This window comes from Acipenser ruthenus, chromosome 24 (genome assembly GCF_902713425.1).
Source record: "Acipenser ruthenus chromosome 24, fAciRut3.2 maternal haplotype, whole genome shotgun sequence".
NCBI lineage: Eukaryota > Metazoa > Chordata > Actinopteri > Acipenseriformes > Acipenseridae > Acipenser > Acipenser ruthenus.
Genome location: NC_081212.1, coordinates 28,630,516 through 28,654,077, shown reverse-complemented (window position 1 = coordinate 28,654,077; position 23,562 = coordinate 28,630,516). Strand labels below are relative to the sequence as shown.

The 23,562-nt window shown below is 38.1% G+C and overlaps 1 protein-coding gene across 8 annotated transcripts in view; it reads right to left on the bottom strand.

Moving 5' to 3' along the window:
- Positions 1 to 3,296: 3,296 nt before the first annotated feature.
- Positions 3,297 to 23,562, bottom strand: part of LOC117429487 (chromodomain-helicase-DNA-binding protein 2-like) — a 44,729-nt gene continuing 24,463 nt past the window's right edge. For 6 of the 8 annotated variants that reach the window (XM_058999150.1, XM_058999151.1, XM_058999152.1 and 3 more), the window contains 37 exons: positions 22,183 to 22,429; positions 21,415 to 21,501; positions 20,054 to 20,112; positions 19,441 to 19,587; positions 18,935 to 19,075; positions 18,601 to 18,737; positions 18,270 to 18,495; positions 18,084 to 18,184; positions 17,746 to 17,790; positions 17,365 to 17,540; positions 17,074 to 17,198; positions 16,670 to 16,886; positions 16,281 to 16,370; positions 15,969 to 16,159; positions 15,433 to 15,621; positions 15,167 to 15,329; positions 14,868 to 15,020; positions 14,000 to 14,071; positions 13,142 to 13,291; positions 12,651 to 12,799; positions 12,395 to 12,491; positions 12,004 to 12,096; positions 11,474 to 11,647; positions 11,100 to 11,272; positions 10,966 to 11,007; positions 10,656 to 10,795; positions 10,214 to 10,352; positions 9,768 to 9,918; positions 9,448 to 9,564; positions 9,115 to 9,237; positions 8,839 to 8,976; positions 8,393 to 8,509; positions 8,020 to 8,198; positions 7,759 to 7,858; positions 7,257 to 7,443; positions 6,764 to 7,013; positions 3,297 to 6,048 (listed from right to left, as the gene is read on the bottom strand). In XM_058999150.1, coding sequence (XP_058855133.1) covers positions 5,763 to 6,048; positions 6,764 to 7,013; positions 7,257 to 7,443; positions 7,759 to 7,858; positions 8,020 to 8,198; positions 8,393 to 8,509; positions 8,839 to 8,976; positions 9,115 to 9,237; positions 9,448 to 9,564; positions 9,768 to 9,918; positions 10,214 to 10,352; positions 10,656 to 10,795; positions 10,966 to 11,007; positions 11,100 to 11,272; positions 11,474 to 11,647; positions 12,004 to 12,096; positions 12,395 to 12,491; positions 12,651 to 12,799; positions 13,142 to 13,291; positions 14,000 to 14,071; positions 14,868 to 15,020; positions 15,167 to 15,329; positions 15,433 to 15,621; positions 15,969 to 16,159; positions 16,281 to 16,370; positions 16,670 to 16,886; positions 17,074 to 17,198; positions 17,365 to 17,540; positions 17,746 to 17,790; positions 18,084 to 18,184; positions 18,270 to 18,495; positions 18,601 to 18,737; positions 18,935 to 19,075; positions 19,441 to 19,587; positions 20,054 to 20,112; positions 21,415 to 21,501; positions 22,183 to 22,429 — 5,371 coding nt within the window. In that variant the 3' untranslated portion in view covers positions 3,297 to 5,762. The remainder of the gene's footprint in view (positions 6,049 to 6,763; positions 7,014 to 7,256; positions 7,444 to 7,758; positions 7,859 to 8,019; positions 8,199 to 8,392; positions 8,510 to 8,838; positions 8,977 to 9,114; positions 9,238 to 9,447; positions 9,565 to 9,767; positions 9,919 to 10,213; positions 10,353 to 10,655; positions 10,796 to 10,965; positions 11,008 to 11,099; positions 11,273 to 11,473; positions 11,648 to 12,003; positions 12,097 to 12,394; positions 12,492 to 12,650; positions 12,800 to 13,141; positions 13,292 to 13,999; positions 14,072 to 14,867; positions 15,021 to 15,166; positions 15,330 to 15,432; positions 15,622 to 15,968; positions 16,160 to 16,280; positions 16,371 to 16,669; positions 16,887 to 17,073; positions 17,199 to 17,364; positions 17,541 to 17,745; positions 17,791 to 18,083; positions 18,185 to 18,269; positions 18,496 to 18,600; positions 18,738 to 18,934; positions 19,076 to 19,440; positions 19,588 to 20,053; positions 20,113 to 21,414; positions 21,502 to 22,182; positions 22,430 to 23,562) is intronic. The other 2 variants (XM_058999153.1, XM_058999154.1) reach the window with 2 other exon arrangements.

Below are 23,562 nucleotides of genomic sequence, written 5' to 3'. Positions count from 1 at the left end.
ATGTTACTTTAGGTACAGTAGTCCAAGACCAGTACCAATGATGGTCTGTGAAACCAGCCTTTCTAGTTTATTAAACTATGCTAATATTAAGATGAGCTGCTTGAATGTACTTTACATTTGTATCCCTTAGAGGTTTGCAATAAAGGTGTTTTGGTGGTTGTAATTTACTCATGGCTGCCTTCGAGTGTGTCATATATTTGATCCATTTTTAAAACATGTTCCTCATTTCTGATAACTGAAAAACTGCCATGTGCATGCTTATGCAGACACAGATATTTGAAACTGTATATCATAACGTATTCCAGGCTGGCCCTGGAAACAGAAACATTCTTGAAGAATGTGGTTAGAAGTTGGCAACAATAGCAATAGTGTCTGCACTCGCTGGGTGTGATTTACACCAAAACAATCAGAAAAATTAACCCATCACTGCAGTAGAAATTCATTGCATGGGAAAGACAAAACCATGTTTTGTTTTTACAACTTTGACTGTGCTGTAACACTTAGTCTAATGATTCAAATTAAAAAGTCTATGTAATAGAACTTTAGTTATTTACCACTACTATTATTTTGTCCTCATCTACCAATAGAAATGCATTGACTCACGGTGAATAAATGCGTTGTTAGTCCCTGTCCTACCTGACAGCGAGAGCCAGGTGCTTCAGATACATGACCCTTGCATAGAAACCCCTGGCATTAGATGGCAAGCCTAATGCTGAGGTTAGAGATATTACGAACTGGGAAACTGCCAGCATCTTACATTTTATTACTTATGAACAATTATTATGAGCCTTGCGCATAGCCAGAGAATGGCAGCTTTCTATGGCCTTGCTTCCCCTTGGGTTGCATTAGCCAGAGGAGTGATGTCAGGGAGTTTGGGATAAGGAACTGGGCAAAAAGGAGAAGCACAAAAGGTTAACGAGAACAGGTGTGCCAGTAAATACATTTCAGTTTAAAAAACGGACGCTAAATAAATGACAATAAATGGCAATAATTGGTCTTGTTCACAAATAGGACCACACACTGCCAAAGTGGAAATAGTGGTTGGTGGCTGCTGCCCCCTGGTGTATGTTATTCAGTATTGCCCTTTCCTCTCAGTCAGAATTTATTAATGTAAGCAAAACAACCCACAATACCGAGTGCATAATGAAGAATTATATCCCAGATTCCCTGAAGGAAAGAAGAGGTAATCATAGAAAAATCAAATAGAACATCGAGAGTGTGCCATAACATTTCAATATCCCTAACTTGTCACAGGTATTAATCTGGGCATGGCATACTTGCAAGCACATCATTGTTGTAAATTAGTGTAGCATGCAAGCCAAAAGTTACCTGCTCACACAAGCGGCTTTGTATTTTGCACGCACCTGATGTGTAGCCAATCAAAATATTATAGCCTACTCTGAGCTGTGCTTGTTTCTTAGAATCAGGGCTGTCAGGCTGCAGGGTGTGAAAGCACCAAGAGCAGGTTCCTGCAGTGCTTCAGTGAGAAACACAACAACGGCTGAGCCGAGAGAACAACCCAGTCGTCATAGCCGGGCAGGAAAATCTGATTTGCACATGGCTTACCCCATCAGGGTGTGAGCTGTATAATTCTCTACTGTTATTTCTGCTTAGATCATTGAGGAAGCCATATTGGGTGAGAGGTCTATGTCATGGTCAACACATCCAGCATACAGTGTTTGTGTAACCCTTCAGATATGAAGTCACTGCCTCTAACAGTCTACACAATCTCTCAGATGTGAGGCAGTGTGATGGCAGCAGAGTTGAAAAACGACTGCAACAAATGGGTTTATTTTGCTTGTAACATATCCACGATCGAACTTCACCTTTAGAATCATAGAATACAGTTGAATGTCAAATATGAAGCAACTATCTCAACACGTTAGGTCTTTTTTTATCTGAAAACCAAAAAGTCACAAGCCCACAATATTGCAGCCATTTTAGATCACAGGTCAAACAAAGTGAAGGGTACTGTTAAGATTTTGCCAAAGGAGTTCCTGCAACACTGTAAATATGACTCAGAAAGTTTGCGGGACATTCACTACCAGTTAAAGATGCAGTGGCGTAACAATAGTGCGATTACAGTACAGAATCACTTACTAGCCAAGATGATGGAAAACCTTCTTAATCATTTTTCAACCAAAATTATTTGCTGATGAGTGTTATTTCAGCAACCTCCAACAAAAACAAAAATCGTGTCTATGCATTTTGGCACCAGAACAAGGCTAGCACAACTGCTAACGCTCAGCTTCTAATCACAGATGCAAATGGTTTGGTTTAGTTGGCCTAATGCAACCAGTTTAAATACTTGGGAGTCTGGCTTTACTCACGCATTTATTACATTGTCTCAAACATATTACAGAAAGCTGGGAGTGCTCTGGAAAATACCCAAAGAATCACCATGGAAAGAGGTTGAACTGCCTTGCAGCTGCTGCTGCTGCCGCCGCCGCCATTATACTGTGGCTATGCTATGCACACAGCAGCATCTAGAGGCCCTACAGTGACACAGCACTGAAATGAACTCCCATTGTTTCACCCTGCGATCTACAGTATAAATGGCCGTTATATTTTACATGGAATTCGACAAGAGTCCATCTTCATCACTGCAATGAGGGCAGGACATCCCAAGGAAAACAGGATGCAGCACTTATGCTGCAGATTCATGGTTCCATAAACAGCATAGACAACACATCCATGAGCTGCCCTGTTTCTTCTTAGAACACAGTTGGTGTTTCTTATTGTAAGCTTGTTCCTTCATTTGGCTTCTTCTCTCGATACCAAATACTGAATGCAGGCAGTAATCCAAGCGGTTTACTTGTGTCTCTTCCAGTGGTCTGTGAGGATTTGAAAATTAAATAATTATATAATAGGATAAAATGACAGTACCACAAAATGTATTCTCAATCTATTCTCAATTAATTTAAAATATAATTGAGAATATATATTTTAAAATACATTTAGATCAGCCTAAATAACTTCATGACCCCAAGGCTTACCATGAGTACAGCTACAGTCGAGGTCAAAATATATTCCTTTAGATTTGACAAAGCATAACATCAATGCTTTACCTGGGCATGGTGACATTCACTACCTTTCAGGTCCTGTGGAATCACAAACTAAAAAACTATGGCTAGACTACATAGGTTGTTTGTGTTCAAAGTATATATATATATATATATATATATATATATATATATATATATATATATATATATATATAATTTTAAATCATTTAAAATAACAAACCATTACTAAAACTCCTAACAACTATTTTTAATAAATCCCTCAGAGAACAGTTTACAATGTAAGAAAATTTAATACATACAGTACTATAAATAACATATTTACACCAAAACACATTAAAACAGTGGCTTTCTCACAAATATAAATTACTGATCTAGTTTTAAGTTCACTTGTGTTTTAAAGAAAGATTTTGGAAAAGAAAATAGGCTCTGTTTACAGTGACTTTACCTCTAACAATAGCTTTACATTTTCTCACTTCTGCTAAGAAGTTGTAGTATGCTTATACTGCAATGCAATTTCTTTTTTTTGTAAAAGTTTAACCCTCAATGTGTGGGATTTGGAAAAGCTGGTGCTGCGAAGATTTAAGATGTGTTTTACATGTGTGTTTAAATATATCAAGGTGCAAATTTAACCCAGTAATGTCCCTGTTGCTCCAATGCAACTTTTTATTACTGAGAATGTAGTTTATTCGAGAATGTGAAAACACCATTTCAGACCAAACACTGGTCCCTATTCACACATATATATATAATGAACTAGCTTATTTTTAAAGTCTTTACGGATTAAATAAAAAAGTTTGGCAAGTCACAAGTCTTTTTCACCTTCTATCTAGCTTGTTCATCACAAATAGTTAATACACTTACAAAGTCAGTAGGATACAAGGCACAGCTGGAAAGGCATACTGCAACTTCAAATACAGTTAACACTTCACCTGGTCAGTTCTGTGTGTCTATGGCACTGGTACTTAGGGTAACAGCAGCTATTTTATTCACATTCAAATATAAAATTTGGTATTATGGTTGAGAGTTTAAACCACAGAATTTGGACTTACAAATGTTGCCGATACCACTATTTTGCATTGTACATAACCACGTTCCAGGGTCCTTTACAGAGCTTGTACCTGGATTTAAAAATAATAATAAAAAAAAATAATAAATACAAAAAAAATCTTTTGTCCTAATACTTCAAGGAAAGAAGAGCCAGATTAGCATAATAATTTGCTAAATGATATTGTGACAGAGCTGTTAACAGCAGCATAATTTCGACATCTACTTAAGAAAACCGCCTCTTATGGACACAACCATATTAATCTTACTTTAATGACATTATCTTACAATACATTCAGACAATACTACATATGAATGGATTCTTTACTTAAATACTGTTTTCTTTAGTGCAAGGCAAGCTGTAAACATACCATTCATTCAGTGACTTAGTGTACAAACCAGGGCTGAACTCATTTCAAATGAGATTATAAAAGCTCCTCTTAAAACAGCTTGTATATGAAACAATCAGGGTATACAAGCTGTGTATTAAAACGGAAAATACTTTTCTGCAAAACAACAATTTGTTCTACAAATAAGTCATCTTCAGCCTGAACTATGGTTAAATCATCTATGCTTATTTTCAGTTAACAGGCATGACTCCCTTTTTCTGGCTCAATTGTTTTTCCTATTTAATATAAAAAGGCTCACGAATCTCAATTTAATTAATTCATGATATCAAGCCTTGTGGGTGGCATTTCCTTGATTGTTAACTGACTAGAGCAATCAGCTATAGCTTAAAGTCAAGGAAAATGTTGTAAATGCATTTAAGAAATTGAGTCAGGAAGAACAAAAAAAAAAAAAAGCTTTTAACATACCTCAAAGAATCAAGAACTACAAACAGAAGGTCAGACAGTGCAGCTGGAAACTGTAGCATCCTTCAACCTTTAGTTACTTTCCAAGCAAAACAAAATAAGGTGCAAACAGGAGCTTATAAAGAAAAGAAATACCATGAACCCTTGCACTTGACCTCTATGAAAATATATATGTACGTGTTTTGTGCACATATTATTGTCCTTTGTACAATTTCTTGAAATTACACAGTAAACAAAGCCATGAACTCATTGACGTGGCCACCTACATGTGTAGGCTGGTGAAACTTTCAAAAAGGTTCTACCTGCCATACAAACGCATCCAAACCGGTCCTCGTAATTACGAATTGGAAAACTCAACTCCATCAGAATGCCAAATATTTCATCTGTCCTAAAGAATTGGTTTTAACAGACATCACTGATGTACATTTGCAGTCCTTTTAACTTTCATACCCACGAATTTTAGGCACTTTCATATTTTGACCTAGGCCCAGTATCATTAGCAGTCCATGGGACTAACTTCTCAAACCTTGCCACCGTCTGCAAAATAAAATAAATGTACCTGCATATAGTGAAAGTAGCAACTTTTGCTTTTTCATGCAAAGGCTGTTTATAACTGTGTTTCTTCAATATAATCTGTGCCCAACACATTAGTTTGACCTTATTCCAGAAAATGACAGGTAAAGGGGTTTTGCTTGTTGTACTCTCAACAATATTGGCCAGCAAATTAAACTGACAACCCAACAGCAACTGAAAGTCTTAGGCCATTCAATAAAAGGTGAGCCATTTTGGCATCTAACTTAGCAGCATGTATCAGTTACCAGTGGCCTATTCCAGCTCCTACTCAAGTTAGTCTTGCACTGCATTTGAGATCAGGAGTGTTTTATATTCCAGAGACCTGTCTAGAGGGGGACCGGGAGTCATGAGGAGATTTTTGAGACTGAGGGGAACGGGGGTCCATCAGGACAGGAGTTGCCAGAGAAGGGGGTTTGTAGTTCCCAGGTTTCTCTGGGTGGAATGTCCGGTGATGTTCGGATGCCCCTTGGCTGTGGTTGCCAATCTGGGATCTATGGTCAGGCATCCTCCTGAAGTCCTGTGGATGACTGCCACCCTGGTGGTAGGTTTGTGATCTGAAGTCATCTACTCGTCGCCGCTTGGGATCTTGGTGCCTGAAACAAATACAAAAACAAAGACATCCTGTATTAACTTCTTGAAAGAAAGCACTGCTGTTTCACCAGATTACAATGGCCTTTACATGCATTTTAATTGATCATTTTTTCTCTCATTTTTTTAATATTCAACTCCTTTAATGACCTTAAAATCAATTAGTATGGTGCTCCCGAGTGGCGCATCCAGTAAAGACTCTGCTGGAGTGCAGGATGCGCCCTATAGCTTGGAGATCGCTGGTTCAAATCCAAGCTATGCCACTGCTGACCGAGGATGGGAGTTCCCAGGGGGCGGCTCACATTGGCCAAGCACTGCCCGGGCGGGGTAGGGGTTAGGTTGGCTGGGGAGTCCTTGGTTCACCACACACCAGCAACCCCTGTGGCTGGCCGGGCGCCTGCGGGCCGGCCTGTACGCAGTTCAGAACTGCATGGTCCTTCAACGCTGTAAGCTCTTGATATGGCTGCATGGCGGGCTTGCACAGTGAACAAAAGTGGACGGCTGACAGCACTCGTTTGGGAGGACGCGAGTGTTCGTCTTCGTCTCTCCCGAGTTAGTTCAGAGGCTGCAGCGGTGAGCCAGGTTGAATAATAATTGGACATTCCAAATTGGGAGAAAATTGGAAAATGAATACAAATAATTGTTATAAAAATCAATTTGTACAAATCTACTGTAATGATAGGAAACAAGCAAAGTAAGAAAGTAGCACTAAAGCCCTACCTCTCGTAATAGTCCCTGCTTCTCCGGTGCTCTCGATCGTTGCTGTACTGGTCGTACTGCCGCTTGCGGGGTGAGCCGCTTGATCGATAGTTGTTGGAACTCCGATAGGGTTCACCATGAGGTCGGCGGTCATTGTAATGGTGCTCCTTATACCGATGCTGGTCATACTGGTGATGCCTGTCACCTGCCCATGGCTGATTACTGTTTCCTGGATAACTGTATTTGCGATCTCTTGGCCAGTCACCTCGATCTGTGAAACAGTGGAACAATTACTGTCTAACTTTCTAAAGTAAAGTCATACTCTACACGTCGTCTCTCCAAGCTGCAAACACAGACGAGTGAAGGTTTCCAACAGTGTTATGGAATAAAAATCTTGAAAAAACTCTGGCTCCTGAGTGGTCAAGCCTTTTGAACTAACAGTCTAGTATTGTATATAATGTATTTAGCACACAATATACCCAAGAGAGTCTAGTCTATCAACTAAAACACCTACCTGCATTACTAAAATGTCTCTTGTTTGGTTGGCTGTAGTTGTCCCTGTGGTGCTGTGCGGGGTGAGAGAGAGGCAAGTGTGGTTTCTGGGGTGTCTGGGAGCCCATGGATTCTCGACTGGAACCAGAGGGCTCGGTTAGGAATGGCTTTTTACTTCCAGAGGGGTCCTCCTTCTTTTTATGTCCCTTCTGAAGAGAACAGAACACAAAAGAACAATTAAAGCTGATCTGCAGGTCCAAGTGGCAGATTGTGCAAGTCCTCTGTACTTGCTCATTATTCATATTATTCAGATTTACTATAATTGAAAGGCTATGTGCTACCAGTTGTTTATTTCTTAACACCTGTTCAGTGCAGGCAATAATCTCATAGTCCAACATGAACGAAGCATTATATATATATATATATATATATATATATATATATATATATATATATATATATATACATAAATAAATAAATAAATGACACACATGATTATATACATTCAAGTTTCCAATCCTTACCTCCTCTTCTTGTGATCGTTTCTTCTGTGCCATCTTATACAGCTTGTGAAGTTTCCTGGCATCAAACTCTGTAAATTTAGATACAAAAATCCAAAGGTTCCTGCAATCGAAAGTGGGCCATTAAAAAATGAAACATATATACTAGCTGTGTATAATAGTATGTCCAAATCTACAGCAACATCTATTTTTAAACTTCCACTCTGGATACACACTAGCAGCAGCTCAGACTGCTTTTAATCATATCCCCTGTGCAAGTCTTACCTTCTCCAGGTTTTGACCTGCTCCGTGTCAGTGTAGGCTTTAAGGCACTCTGTGATACGGTCTCCAATCTTCAGCAAGCAGGTGCGAGTGTGCTGGAGCTGCTCCTGAACTGACAGACCTTCATCAGGTTTATCCAGCTGTTTCAGAGCCTTTTTCACTGGTCTCATTCTCTCCTTGCACTACAAAAAGGAGAAAAAAATATGGTTAATTTCAGCTTTGTGCCACTATAAATTTACATCTCATAACTAAGCACTTGCTGATTATGACCTGTGACGTTATCTATGGCTTTGGGTGGTCTGTTCCTGGTTTGTCCATGTAGTTATGTTACATATTAATGAAGCACATCAGAAATAAGAACCAGAGGGGTACTCACAACACTGAATGTCTCCTGGTCGAGTTCGTCGTCTTCCTCTCCAATAGGGACTGGCTCACTCCCTGCAGTAATGTGGACAGGGCCTTGAGACTTCTTCCCTTTACCGGCAGATTTGGTCTAAAAAAAGTTTTAAATAATGTAATTATAAGTTGACCAATAATTGAATATGTACAGGGCTTGTTTGTCAGGTTCAAATGAAACAAAAATAACAGACTTGAAGGTGTCTACAGCTGGGTAGCTTTTATATACTGTGTAAACAAGCATGCTAGTCACATTCATCCCCCCCCAACAAGGAAATGGTGTTTTTCAAATAGGTGTCCCCAGTGGGGAGGGGGGGTCATAAAACCCATGTGCTTGGAACATAGCAAGCACACCAAATCTAAATTATTTTTTACCCATGACATAATGTAATAACACATTTATTTTTAATCTATATTAAATGATACCTTTTCTTTTTTCGGTTTTGACTTCTTTTTCTCCTTGTCCCCATCTTTATCTTTCTTGGGTGCTCCCTGTTTCTCCTTATTTTCTTTATTATCCTTCTTTTTTTTCTTCTTCGTTGGACTCTTTTCTGTGCCATCATCCTAGCCACAAAGAAAAAAAAATGGTAGTTTGCACCACACAAATTATATATATATATATATATATATATATATATATATATATATATATATATATAGAAAGCAACCTTAACAACATCAAAACAGCCATTCCTCCCATACCTTGACCTCCCCTTCCTCAGAAGGATTGTCAGAAAGCCGAGGAGATGAAATGTCATTTCCGTGTTCATCCTTCGGGGCCTTGTTCTCCTTCTTCACTCGTGGTTTCCTCCTCTTTACTTTGGTCTAGTATGAAAACAATGGCAATTTAATCAGAAGTGTGCAAGAGACTTCAGTAAAAATAAATAAACCACACCCTTAATCTTATACTGCCGACAACGTTCTACCAGCTGGTGTCAGCAAAAACATTAATATTACAATTGTTAGACTGCCTATACAACACATGTGCAGAATTGAACATACAGATAAAGGACTAAAGTGTTTTAATTGACTGACCTCTTCCCCTTGCGGATCCTTGTTTTCAAGTTCCTTCTTTAGCAGCTTGATGAGGTAATCAACTCTTGATTGTAACTGTTTCGCTTGAGGCTTCTTTTCAGGGTCATCTGGAAGAATCTGAAAATTAAAGAAATCTGGAATGATCATCAAGAATTAAGAAAAAGACATCTCATTCCTTTTTAGATGTATGAAAAAAGCTAATACATGCTGTTGTAATAGTATGAATAGCAACTGAATAAAACATTTGCATTGTAGCTACAATCTGCATTTTATTTTGTTAATCAATCTTCCCCCAATCTCAAAATCTCTTTAGTACACACCTTACTGGCCAGTGTGAGATCTGGGTCAGTTTTTATTAAATCCCAGTTGCCATAACCATATTCATAGACCCCCAGCAACAATTGAGCATCATCCTCTATGCCCCACTCTACATCGAAATGGGATGCCTTCACGCGACAGGTCAATTGAAACCTAGGCAAAAAGAAAATGTAATACATTGGTCTCCTAATAAAATACCCAATCCCCTCCTTTTTGACATTGATGCTCGTAATTCCTCTCTCTACTTCTTAAAGTGACACAGAGGCGTACAGTAAATATTATTAAGTAAGACAGGAAGTGGTTTGTAATTCCATCTCGGGATCTGATTTTATAATATACAGCATTACAATACACTACCAGACATCTATTATTCTCTATATATTAAGAATATAGGAAAACATAGTGCTATTAGGAGAGACCAAGAATTGACAGTTTCTTTTCCTCTTACTTTTTCCTTTCTTCAAGATCGACAGGTATGGCTTTATGAAATGGCCCAAACTCCTCCTCATGCTGAATAATGGATTTGGCATTGACCTGGACACCCGAAATCTTGATTGTAATACCCCTGCGTTTTCCTGGTCCTTTAACTGCAGAAATTAAAATAAAATAAAAATACTCACATTGTTAAGTTACTTTTGAAGATCAGAATTAGATTTCTACGAGAGCTATTTCTAATTTTTCTTCCTTAACATGTCAGGCGCCCGTGTCAAGTTTAAAGTTGAAGTTTGTTAGGAACTCGGTGGGGGGTAATGGGTTGAGAGAATCAACTTCTAAAGATTCCACCGCCAATTTGCCCATGACACTCATGCTCATATACCTTACAATGACCATGAGAATGTAACGTGACAATTAGAGATTTTCAGATGCTGTGTCTGATGTGATCTGCTTACCCTCGCTTGGGTTTTCTTTCAAGTGCTCCTCATGTTCTTGCACCGCTGCTATGCAGCTGCTGTGAATCAGCTCTCCCAAACGCTTCAGGTCCGCAACAGACTTATCCACCAGCTCAGCATCCCGGGCAATGGCTTCCAACCTGAGAACAAATCACACGCACAGTCTGAATAAATAGTTTACCTTCATAAATGCTGTTCAGCACCTCAGCAACCCACACAGAAAAACCTCAGCAACCCACATCAGAAAAACCCTTTGGAAAGCTGCGGTAAAAATCACCTGTATACTATGTATTTTTTAAATTGTACTCACCTATCAAGGGGGGCTCCAAACTTTTTGTACGCCTTTATAAACCTGTTTAAAAAAAATGCATTTTTGGTCACTTGTTTGAGCCTTTTAAGAATCTTGTATTTGGATCAGAAAGACAGACAACAGGTTTCCCTCACCTGCGAATCTCTGCGTCGGTGAACCCTTCCACGTTGTTTTTCCGTGTCCGAGGTCTCCCCTTGCGCTTAGGCTTTTTGTCATCGTCGCTGTCGTCCGTTTCACTTTCTGACCCGGATGACCTCTGCCGCTTCAACTTTGAACCAACATCTGAGTCGCTGTCATTTGCCTGAGCCTGAAAACCACAATTGGATTTGTCTTGTAAAGCACATACAGTGCATTTATTGTGGGGATCCTGCTTGCATTCAGTTTTGCAGCTGGATGTCTTACAGCAAAAAGGATCAAATATCAATACATTACTCCTTATAACAAGACACGCATTCACTTTAAGTTTCCAGTGTAGAGCTGCGCACCACTCAATCACTTCCCAGGTTACCTTTTTGTTGGAGCTCCTGCTTCGCGGCAGCATGTAGACGTCCTCCATTTCCCTTTGCTTCTCCTCCTCCTCTATCTTCCTCCTCTGATCCTCTGGGATGATGTCATCCCAGTCCCTGGGGTGCCTCTCCTCCAACTCAGGCACACTTTCTTCCATTGTTGAGAAGTTAGCTACCTGAAGAGAGATGCCCAAAAGATCTCTTGGTCATCAGATCAGCAATACATGTTAATGATGAGCAATAGGGAGCAATAGGGAGGCCGTTCCCAGAGCAGGTGATTAATACTGTATCCTGGGCTATACCACACACTGATTTATTCAATTCGTAAATTACACTTACAATACAATAAAAAGGAGTACATCGGTCGTTCTATGAAGCCGTCAGCAGTCACAGTAAGCAGCATTTACGTCACAAAAGCCTCATACTATAGAATTTCTTACTACCCAATCCACAGGAATCTACCCTGCTTTTCAGTTTCATGGTTCGTCCCCATGATTCAAGACAGCTGGAGAACAAAAATTTGCTTTAATACCTTGAATTGAGACAGCAGTTCATCAGTGGCGCTCACTGACGATTCAGTTTCTCTGGTTTCAGCCAGGCGTAAAATTTCATCAATGTCCAATTCCTAAAAGTAAAACAGATTTTAGAATTTATATTGGTAAAATTGGCAATACACATTTAAAAGAATAATGTTGCTTAATGAAGGTTGCTTAATGTTTAAATAATGTAAATAAATAAGGTAAATACATCTATTCTTAATCAGCACACAAGTCAAAATACTTTCAGATTAAAACATAAAATATTTACCATATACCGAAAATAGAATAAAATCTTAAGATCTTTAATGCTTTAACCTTATTTCTTTTGCTGGAGCATAACGTAAATGAGATTGTATAGTATATAAGCATGACTTGTGTTAGTACCTGAGGTTCAGACTCTTCTCCTTCAGCTTCCTTGAAAAGGTCCTCTGCTCCAAACTTTAAGATTGCAGTCAGCTCCTCCTTGTTGAATGGATTTGAACTGTACAAATTAAACATGTCAGGCTTTTAATTTTTAGAGGGCACAACGTCTGTTCATGCTTGAAATAAAAATAATAAATGTTTCTTCTAGCCCAATTTACATATAAAAACAAAACATTTAAATTCCCATTAAAACAGTTAAATTGCAGCAATCCCTTACTTTGAGGTTCCTGAGCTGTTGTCCAATACTGTGCGTCCAGTAGTGTCCATTCTCTGGATCACAAGATGGTCCAAAACCATCTTTTTCTTGGCTCGTTCAATAATTTCTTCCTCTACTGTCCCTTTCGTAACCAGACGATAAATGTTTACCTTTGCAAATGACAAAATTTTGATCAAATAAAATGAAATCAAATAAAGCTGCAAATAAATCCCAGACAACTGTTCCATACTAGATGCTGCATCTCAGCGAATATATTCTATCAAAATGTCAAAAAAACATTAGGCATGTTCACCATTACTTGAGTTACCTGCTTAATAAATTGAGTGAAATGTGTTATCAGCTTATTAAATTGAGTGTAATGTGATTATAGGCTGCCTACCCTAGGCTAAAATACATAATTACTGTGTGCAGTTCAAAAATCATATTACAAGGGGGCAGGGGCAGGGGCAAGGGCAGAATATTAAACAAACAAAAAAAACAATTTGCCACACCTGCTTCTTCTGCCCAATCCTGTGTGCCCTGGCCTGTGCCTGCAGGTCGTTCTGGGGGTTCCAGTCAGAGTCAAAGATAACCACCGTGTCAGCCGAGGCGAGATTAATGCCCAAGCCGCCCGCTCGCGTGGACAGCAGGAAACAGAAGTCCTGCATGCAATGTAGAAGAGCTCCAGTTTATACAAGGGTTACAACTCCTTTATTAAATCGCCTTAAAATACAAATATATTTCCCTAAACTGCAGTTTCGATCACTGTCCTCTACATGGAACTCCATCTCTAGTCCCAACTAAATTGTCCGCTTCTAATTCAAACAGATCACTCCTGAACACAAGTCTGGGGGGCTTTGCAGCAAAAACACTGATTTTGCTACATTGATTTAAATTGACATAAAATAACACCACTGTATATTTGTACAAAAACATATATTTTCCTTTTGACTAGGGTAAAGAGTACAGTATATTAATTATTAAAAGACACTGTAAAAAATTAACCACAATGATTTAGTATTCTAGTGCCATCTATATATTATACTGGGCAGGCAATCAAGTAAGTTACTTCGTCCTCTATGTTCAAGGCTCAAACAGAAAGATTTACTGACACACATTCTCTCCAGTGTTCATAACTTTGTTTGAACATTTTAACATTAACTATGAATATCTTATTTTTTCTAAAGGATCATTTTTTTAACACATATTAAAATACAGGACTATATAAAAAAAAAAGTAGTACAAGATCTAGTGCTAAAATTAATTCTGATAGATTAAATTGATTTATGTAAATTCAAAATCACGAGAACTAAAAATAGCACTTCATTTTACATCAAAGCCTTAAAAAATAAATGGTCTTCCATAGATACCTCAGAACCTTCAGCATTAAAGTGATCGAGTGCTTGTTTTCTTATTTCTCCTTTTATTGAGCCATCCAAGCGCTGAAACAAAAAGAAGAGCTTAGGATTTACACCTGTATATGCTCTCTCTTAGTGCTCTTCGTTATACTTCATTATCATTCCAGTTGTGTTCAGCCAAAGTAGACTACACCTAAACAGCATTATGATTCCAGGACTAAAAACTGAACCACAACCAATTTTAAGACATAACACTCTCTCCTGTATTCTCCTTCCAGTTCCCATTAAAAATAACTGCAGATTAAAAATAACTTCTGCCACGGTCAATGTGACCAGCAAGCACGGCTATGCAGAAACCCCCTCTCTGACATGTGATAGCTTTAATAACCGAGCCAACATCTGAAGGTCAGCTTGTTTCGTGGCTTAAATAAAACTATACCATTACTGTTACATACTGGTATATCTGGGTGTTTCTTTACGGTTATTTAGCAGTTTAACACTTATAACATCAGTAAAATTGATTAAAAAACTGGGGCTGGTGTTTAAAATGATTGTAATACAGAATGCTCTTTAGATTTTGTTATCTTGCCAGTGACGAGACACAACTCCAAAGGCCTTAGTGGTGAGCAATTATCAGGCATGGTTTCAAGTTGTTGGAGATCTTAGGTCACATACAAGCTAATTACAATTTCATAAAGCCAAATTTTATTGACATATTTGTTGAGGAACTTAGGAGGGCCTCACTACAGCACATGGGGAAATTAAAATGTTCAATTTGATAAACTTTCTTTGCATAAAAACATTTCCATATAAAGCACATATCTGGGAGTGCCGGTTGAACAACATACACCAGGTCTCTACAAGAACATGCTCTCAGTACCTGGAAAGGATAGTGCTTGATGACCAAGTACTCTGCAATAATGTCCAGCATCCGCACCATCTGAGAGAAGATTAGAACCCGGTTCCCCCGCTCCCGCAACCGTGTCAAGAGCTTGTCAAGGAGGACCAGCTTGCCACTGCTTCGGATCAAGTTCTGAACGGGAGAACAAGGAGGTCTCCGTTAAACAGAGAACAAAAACACCCTTGGATCGTCAAAAGCAATTCAAAATTAAAGATTCAAAGCACAAGGTATGACTTGACCTCAGAAAATAAAGAAAAGGGAGAAAAAAAGTATCACACCTGTAAATGCTCTGACTGGCTTTGGGTCTCATTCTCCTCCTGTTGTTTGATCAGGTAACCATGGTTACAGCATTTCTTTAACTCCATGACAATATTTAGGAACCCTGAGGTGCTTCCTCTTGTCCCCTTGGAAAGAGCCCTGTAATTCCTTGTCAAAATCCACCTATTAAAAATAAACCGATCTGTATATAAAAAGTGCCCTCACATACAAATACTAATAATAATAATAATAATAAATAATACTGTAAATGGTTTAAGAGGCTTACTTGTAATACTGCTTCTGTTGGGCTGACATCTCCACCCTGAGAATCTGTTCCACTTTGGCAGGCAGGGACTTCTCCACATCTTTCTTAACTCTGCGCAGGAGGAATGGTTCCAGCACTTTGTGGAGGCTCTGGTACCCATTGTCTCTGCCTTTCCCATGCTCCTCTTCGAAATCCTCCCAGAACTCAAATCTAAGGCGAAAAAAAATTACATTAAATATGTATATATTGCATTATTAGATTTTTTCTAAAAACTATCACACTAGGAATGTCTTATTAGGGTTTTTTTATTTGTTTGTTTTTTTAATTAAGGCACATAAAGGGACAGTTCTAAAACGTACCTTTTTACCATTGCGTGTCACTGTTGTTCTGTGTATTTTAACTGTTTATTTCATGGCAATAGGAAAGTTCCCCTATATTATTATTTTTGTGTGCACTAAAATGTGAGTTTTATAGTGTGCTTTTCTTTCAAAATACATAGACATATTAAGTTAAAACACTCCCATAATGTCTACAGACAGAATGAAAGGGACCCTCACTTCTCTGGCATGAGAAAGTGCAGCAGTGACCACAGTTCCTTGAGCGAGTTCTGCAGGGGTGTCCCTGTGATGAGCAGACGGTGGTTTGACCTGAAATCGATCAGGGTCTTGTACAGCAGCGAGTCATCATTCTTCAATCTATGAGCTTCGTCCACTGCAAGGAAGGCCCAGTTTATACTTCCCAGCACTGCCTGGTGAAATAAGGGGCAAAGTTTATTAATAACCCTCACCGAACCTAACTAGACCAACAAGTTTGCTTTTGTTTTACTTTATGATGAATGGATGAAAAGCTATTCATGTTTCTTCACATACCTTGTCTTTTAATAGGATTTCATATGTGGTTAAAAGTGCGTTGAACTTAATTCTTTTCGTCTGAGAATGTACCCATTCATAGTCACGAATCTGAAAAATAACAACAATATACACACATTATATATATATATATATATATATATATATATATATATATATATATATATATATATACACACACACACAGCATATACATATATATTTTTTTAAGTCAAACATTTCATGTTAAACAAACATATGCTTAATACGGTCCACTAAAAGCAAAATATCAAAAACACATGTTAGTATCTTCCATGTTTCTTAGTAGCACAAGAGCTTTGTTTATCCATATTGTGACTGCCCCGTTTAGGTACTATTAACAGACTATAAAGCCAGTGATGCTCTCTTACTGTATTTCTGCTCATTACATCCCCGAGGTACACCACCACGTTCATATCAGGTGCCCACGTTTCAAACTCCCTCTGCCAGGAAGTGAGGGTTGAGAGAGGCACCACTATCAGGAAGGGTCCATACAGCTGGTGCTGATGGAACAGGTAGGATGCAAAGGAGATGGTCTGAATAGTCTTCCCCAAGCCCATTTCATCAGCCAAGATCACACTATTACACCTAGAATCAAAACAAAAAAGATGATTATGTGTGCATGATCAGCAATGAATGAGTCTTTTAGAAACTTAGTGATAGTGACTTTCAATGTATTGCAGCAACGTTGTCGGAAGTAACAAATTGGATCCAGTTGGAAACTATCGATTAAGCTGCTTTTCATTTGGGTCTTGGTCCTATCTAAGTTTCTTACCTGCACCAGGAATGCGCTAGCCAGTTAAGTCCATCTAACTGGTAATCTCTGAGCTCCAGATTGTCTCCCCCTATATATGCTGGCTGCTTCTTCAATGTCACAAACCTTGGCCTCTGTTTTAGTACCTGGCAAAATGAACAAGCTAATTACTCAATACTCAAGTCCCAAGAAACCCTGCTTAATAAAAGCTGGAATACTACATTGCAAACTTTTAGAACTTAAAATTAGGTGGAAAGGTTTGACTAAAAGCTAACAAAATAACATCTGTACTTCCCTGGACTATTCACTCACTTTGCAGTCTTTGAAAGGGATGTTTTTTGAGTTGTTTCTGTTATGGAAGCTGTCTATACAGTGCTGAAATTTCTTTCCAATCAGAGCTCCATCTTCCCAGCTACACTCAGCATAAGGAAGCCCCATCCATTTGCACAGGTATTCTGGCTCATTGGAGGAAGTCTTGTGACTGTGAGCTGGGTGCAAATAACCAAGCAATTTTCAGAGTTAATAGTAATTAATAACAGTGATATCTACACAGTAGAATCTTTACAATAAACATTATCAAAAATTCCACTTTAAATGGAAAATCTGAAAACTAGAAAACGAGAGAGCTAGAAAGTGCGTAAAATGTCAGTAGAGATAAAAGTAATACGAGTAGCTTAGAACAGGATCACTTACAGGGAAAGTCAGAGTGGCCTTGGGATGACTTTCCTGTCTTCACAGCTGCATGAGAGAGAAGGAAAAAAATATGATCTGCACTCAAAAGTAATTATACTACAGATGTGCCTTTAAAAATTCTCAGCACAGACCCCTTCTCCTTTTCTCTGCAAATAGTATATTAAGACGGTACTAGAGACAGTCAAATACATTAATGCTGTGTGCATTGTTGGTTGCATTGTGGATAAGTGGATGACTTACAAACTGACACATATCTTAGAGGAGCAATTATAAGAAATGTCAAGAACAAACTAAAAGTGTGTCATCTGCTGCTTATTTGTTCCTTGTGTTTCTCTTACCTATTACTCTCTCAACAATCTGATACTGCTTATTCAGGTCAGTGGTCAGCTCTTGCTGGCAGTTATAATACTCTACATCTTCAGGTGATGCTTTGGACATCCTGTAGACAAAACACAATATTAGTGAGGAAACTGAAAGATCAGTGGGACTGCACAGTGAAACTGTGTACGAATACATTATCTTACCAGTATTTTATTTCGTCATTCTTCTTCTTAAAATTCTCCTGCTTCTTTAGCCCCTTCACTTTCTGCTGTGTCAATGATTCTATGCTCTCCCAGGTGCAGTGGATATAGGACCAGCCTTTCCATTTTATAAGGTACTGAACTTCCCCCTCATCCTTCTCCGGGTCAAAGTCTGCACAGGGGTCTCCGTTGGCTTCTACAGCATACACAGTGCTTGAAGCACCAGTGGCTGTAAACATATATCAGGTACCAGAATATTAATATTGTTAACCAACATATACTAGGTGATTTCTTTAAGAATTTCTTTTTTAAAGTGGAGAGAGGAGCCTGTTACCTCCTTTTTTTCCAATCCTGACATCCATCACTTTTTCAATGGTCTCACTGTCATCCTGCTGCTCTTCGGCTCCTTCCCCTGCCATTTCGATGAGGTCGTCTGAGTCCGTCTCAAAGTCATCCTCGTCCTCCTTGTAACTGCAAGGTAAACACAGCTTGCACTTTCCTAACACAAGTAATGGACACTGCATTTCCAACCCTAGTATACTCATCAATACTATTACATGCCCACTGGCTCTTAAAACCAGTATATACTAGATTCTGACTAGCACTCAACTAGTCAACTGGGCAATCAACAGAAATGTGTTGCTAGGAGGGTGCCTTTATCAGCTCACCTGACATTTTTGGCAACCTGACGCCGTGTTTGTCTCTTGGGGGTATCGTCGTCATCATCATCGTCATCTTCGTCTGAAGAGTCTTGTTTTTTCCGTTTCCGCTGAGGTTTTTGTTTTTTGACAGTGGCTTTGGTCTGTGTTCTAGAAATATATATACAAACACATATATTTATTTTTTACATAGCATTGTCCTGTTTACTAATTGGTATTAATCTGTCAATTTGATTTTTAAGTTTCTTAAAAGTTTTACAACTGGCAGGTCTTTCCTTGATAATCTGAACATACATATTGTTTATAAAAAAAAAATTAAAAAAAATGTGGTGCCTGCAGCCAAAAAACCTTGAATTCTGTTAGATGTTAGATGCTAAGCAATGATACAAATGTACAGAACACCAAGTGCTGCACTAGTGGGAGTGGTAAGGGAAACTCTGTAGGTCTAAACACAATCAACGACCCATTACGGTGTTGGAAAGCATTTGCGTTCTTTGCCTACACTACACCCTTACCTTCTGGCTGTGGGTCGTCGTGATCGAACTTTCTTTTCTTCCTGCTCACTCTCTGCACTGCTGGCATCCTCCTCATCCTCATCATCATCATCATCATCATCATTGTCGTCGTCTTCATCATTAGAGCCATCATCTTTCCAGATATTTCTATTAACACAGAAATATCTCATTCTTAAACCCTTTAAAAGAGCTGGCAACTCTAATGCCCACCGTTTCTGTGGCATCAATACTCATAATGCGCACATGGTAAATGTTTCCTGGTCTTTACACCAAGTACCCATTGATGGCAACACCAAATAAGGGAGGGTATTACGTTTAACGTTTTATGGAGGTTTGAACCCTCTCAAACTTCATGTGTCTCTATAACAATATACAGTAAGCTACACAGGAAAAACAATATGAATACAATGGCAAACTGAAAAACATATATTAGACATTAGCCACCAACAGCAGGTGTCTAGTGCAACTAGATTATACAAGTTTATCACAGGAAGTAAGTTGACTTAGTTTATTAAATAAACTGTATAGGTTGAAAATGCGTGCCTAATTTAGATGGGGCCAGCCACTCAAAACGGTATATGTGAAAGTATCAAAGCATTCAATCAATACTTACTCTTTCTTCTTTTGTCTTAGTCCTCTTTTTGGACTTTCACTTTCAGAGTCACTGCTGCCCTGCAGGTTTAAAAAAATAAAATAAAAAATACAGGTGCTTAAAAATCAAGACAACATATAATGTTTTGGAAGACATAACTTTAATGACAGGGCTGTCCAACAGATGTCTCATTGAGCTGTTCTGAAATATGCCATTTGAAGATTGCAATGGTTTTGAAAAGACTACAATGGCAATCTTCAGTCTTAAGAAGCATAAACAATCAAAATGCAGCAAATCTGATGCTTATACATGCAATGTTTAGTAAGCTGAAAACTACTGAAGAAGTATCTGAATGTAGCTGCTTTTTCTCTTGTTTTCTGGGGTATGGCAGGTAATCAGAATCGCACAGCCAAAAAGAGGGGATAGCTCTGTTTTATGAACATGCGTTTAGTCAAAGAAATACAGGAAAATCATAAATATAGTGAAATGCTGTTGCTGCATACAAGTTTGTGTTCTCTAAATTAATTACAAAATGCAACAACAAAGTTTGACAGTCCAGTTTGTAAGACTTCCTAAAGTTGGTATTTTTCACATCAGGCACACAATGTAACACATTCTTGCAAAAATGAACTCATTTTATTTCACATGTTACGAACACTGACCTATACCACTTTCGGTTCAAAAACTCTTTTTTTAGCCATTGTAGGCACTCTGAGAACCCTATGCCTGTCACTTATAAACAGATGTAAAACTGGATGAGAAGAGATCCCTATTAGAAATAAGAGGTTGCAAGTCTGTTGAGCTTCCCTGGGAATGTGTGAAATATTGGACTCAAAAGAATTAGTTTACTATTAGTTCATGCAGTATTTGGAAATATTCACAAGTATCTGTATAACCAAACACAACAAAAATTGACAGTTGATACAATTTGTTTTGGAATTTCAAGGTAGAACTGTATTACTGATGTGTGTGTTATGATTATAAGGGTGCAAAGTAGGAATCAATTATGTATTTTATTTAATTTTAAAGCTTTTACTATTAATACTCTAGGACCTATATCAAATAAATGTCACGTTTCATTTAACTTGTAAAATAAAGAAAAAAATTGTACATTTTATGTGATGTACGCAACACTGCGTGTAATTTGAGTTACTAAATTACATTAAAAAAAAAATAAAAAAAAAAGAATAATTTTTAGGTGCTGTTTTTTTGTGGTCTACTTGTACGCAAGCTGTATATAATAGTCTAGCGACTTCTAACCATATTCAGAAGACCTGAGTGTTAGGGCTCACATAAATGTGCCATGTTAACTGAAAAGGACCCTTAGTGGACACTAACACTTAGGTGTCGTTTCTGAATGGCCATTATTCTTCTCAGCTTACCTGAGCTCCAAAATTAAGACGAGCAGGCTCTTGTCTGCTCCGGTTCGACCGCCTGACCCCATAAACATCAGGATGCTCTTCCCACATCTGCAAATATAAACAGACCATAAGATGGCCTGCTGCCCTCCCACCAATTTATTCTCTAATTTTAAAACACCAATTACTTTTACCAAAAAAAAAGTTACTTATATAAAAGTAACAAAATTAGCAACCCTAATTATTGTTCTCTTATATTTTAGTTTTCTAGTGTAAATGGGAGAGGGGGATAGTAATAAGTTCTACATTGAACTCACAAAAGTGTGTGCAATAATGTTATGATGTCATTTTGCTAAATAGTTCAGTATAGAAATGCACAAATGGCAGGTCATGGTTTTATTAAACTTACCTTGTTTTGACTTCTTAAAGCTTTATAAAATCGATTTTTTAAAAATTAAAAAAAACAGACACGTGTAAATATCTTCCAGTTGCTTTATCAATGAAAAACAAAAAAAGTGTTACGATTTTAAAAAGAAAACAGTGTGCTGTGCTTGCTCGCCGGCCTAGGAGTGGTACAGCACTTGCGGTTCAGGAGAGTGGATAATACAGATGTGAACAAAATAAATATAAGGGAATAATGTACTTATTTGGGGCAAGACAGAATCTTTTTTTTTTTTTAAATCAGCAGTACCCCTTCTAATTGGATTCCCCGAGTGCATGCTGTTTAAGCTAGTATGCCTGCAATAGCATATAACCGCGCAGTTGGATGCAGAGTAAATAGAAACCAAGTACCTTCTTAACATCTGCTAATCTATCCTTCCTGCTGACTGGTTTATCTTTGACCTCTGAGGAATTTTGCTGGGATTTTGATCCCACTGATTCGGACTCTGAATCAGACTGGCTTTCAGATTCGGAGCTGCTGTTGAATTCACTGGCATGATCGTTGCCTTTCTCTCTTCCATGCCCACTTCCTTGCTGACTCTCAGACTGGCTCCCCGACTCAGAGCCAGAGTGGTTCGACTCTTCAGAAGCAGAATTGCTAGAAGCAAAAACAAACCCAGGCTTATGGAACAGCAATGCAACACACCAAGTAAAATCAAGTTTTTATTTGTGTTTTGAGGTTATGGCATTAAAACACAGACAGCTACTAACACTGCAACCCCCTCCCAACCATTTACATAAAAAAACACTACCATAATTTTTTTTTTTTTTCTCCAGTGTTTTATGTTTATTGTAATATTCAGGTTTTTATTTTGAATTACCCATAAAGGCTTCTTGTATTATAAACAAAAAATAACTGACTTGATCTAAGGAATGTGTATTTGAAATTCTATTAACAAATAATAACCACAACCACCTTCCCCACAATAATATTTAGGGTAGGATCCCGTGGTGTATGTTAACTGTAGTAAATCAACTAACATACTGCATGCTACCATAACTATGATTGTATACTGATAATAGAAAACTAGAATAACTAGATCGCATTATTTTCACCAATTTTATTTTATAGCAAGTATAGCATTGTTTGGTTAACCAGATTACATTTTCAAATACCTACTACAAATGTCAGTTTTTATTTTTTATTTTTTTGCCATTAAAAGATATGTTTCATCATCGCCCCAGGGAGAAAAACAACTCTTCGTAATAATGACTCACCTTTTATAATAAATAAATAAATAAAAATTCATGAATGCATGACAACTCCTTTATCCAAAGTTTTACATTTCAAAAGGACTAAGCATATATTTTAAAACATCATACCAGGCCAGGTCGTACTGGTAGGCAGGTTTTCTACATCACCAATCTCTTCAGTGGCACACTGCACATTACTCTAGCTTTCCTGCGTTAAGTCATTTCTCTCTGCTGCATGCAGGGGGCAGTGGCACAGCAATACATGACTGAACCTGAATTTTTCTAATGCTCGAGAATCTGCCCAGTTTATAAACGCCATTTTAAGAAAATTCCACTCCACCATCTTACAGGTACAGTTTTAGCCAAAGACATGTTATCCCAAAATGGCCAATCTCTGGATCAACCAATAAAGAAGTCATTCTAATACCTGCCAATTCAAAGTATAGTCTATAACTGTCATCATGTGCATCTTGATTAAAATGACTAATTCATTTCAGTAAATCTTATCTAAAATGGTAAAGGTAACCCACCTATTAA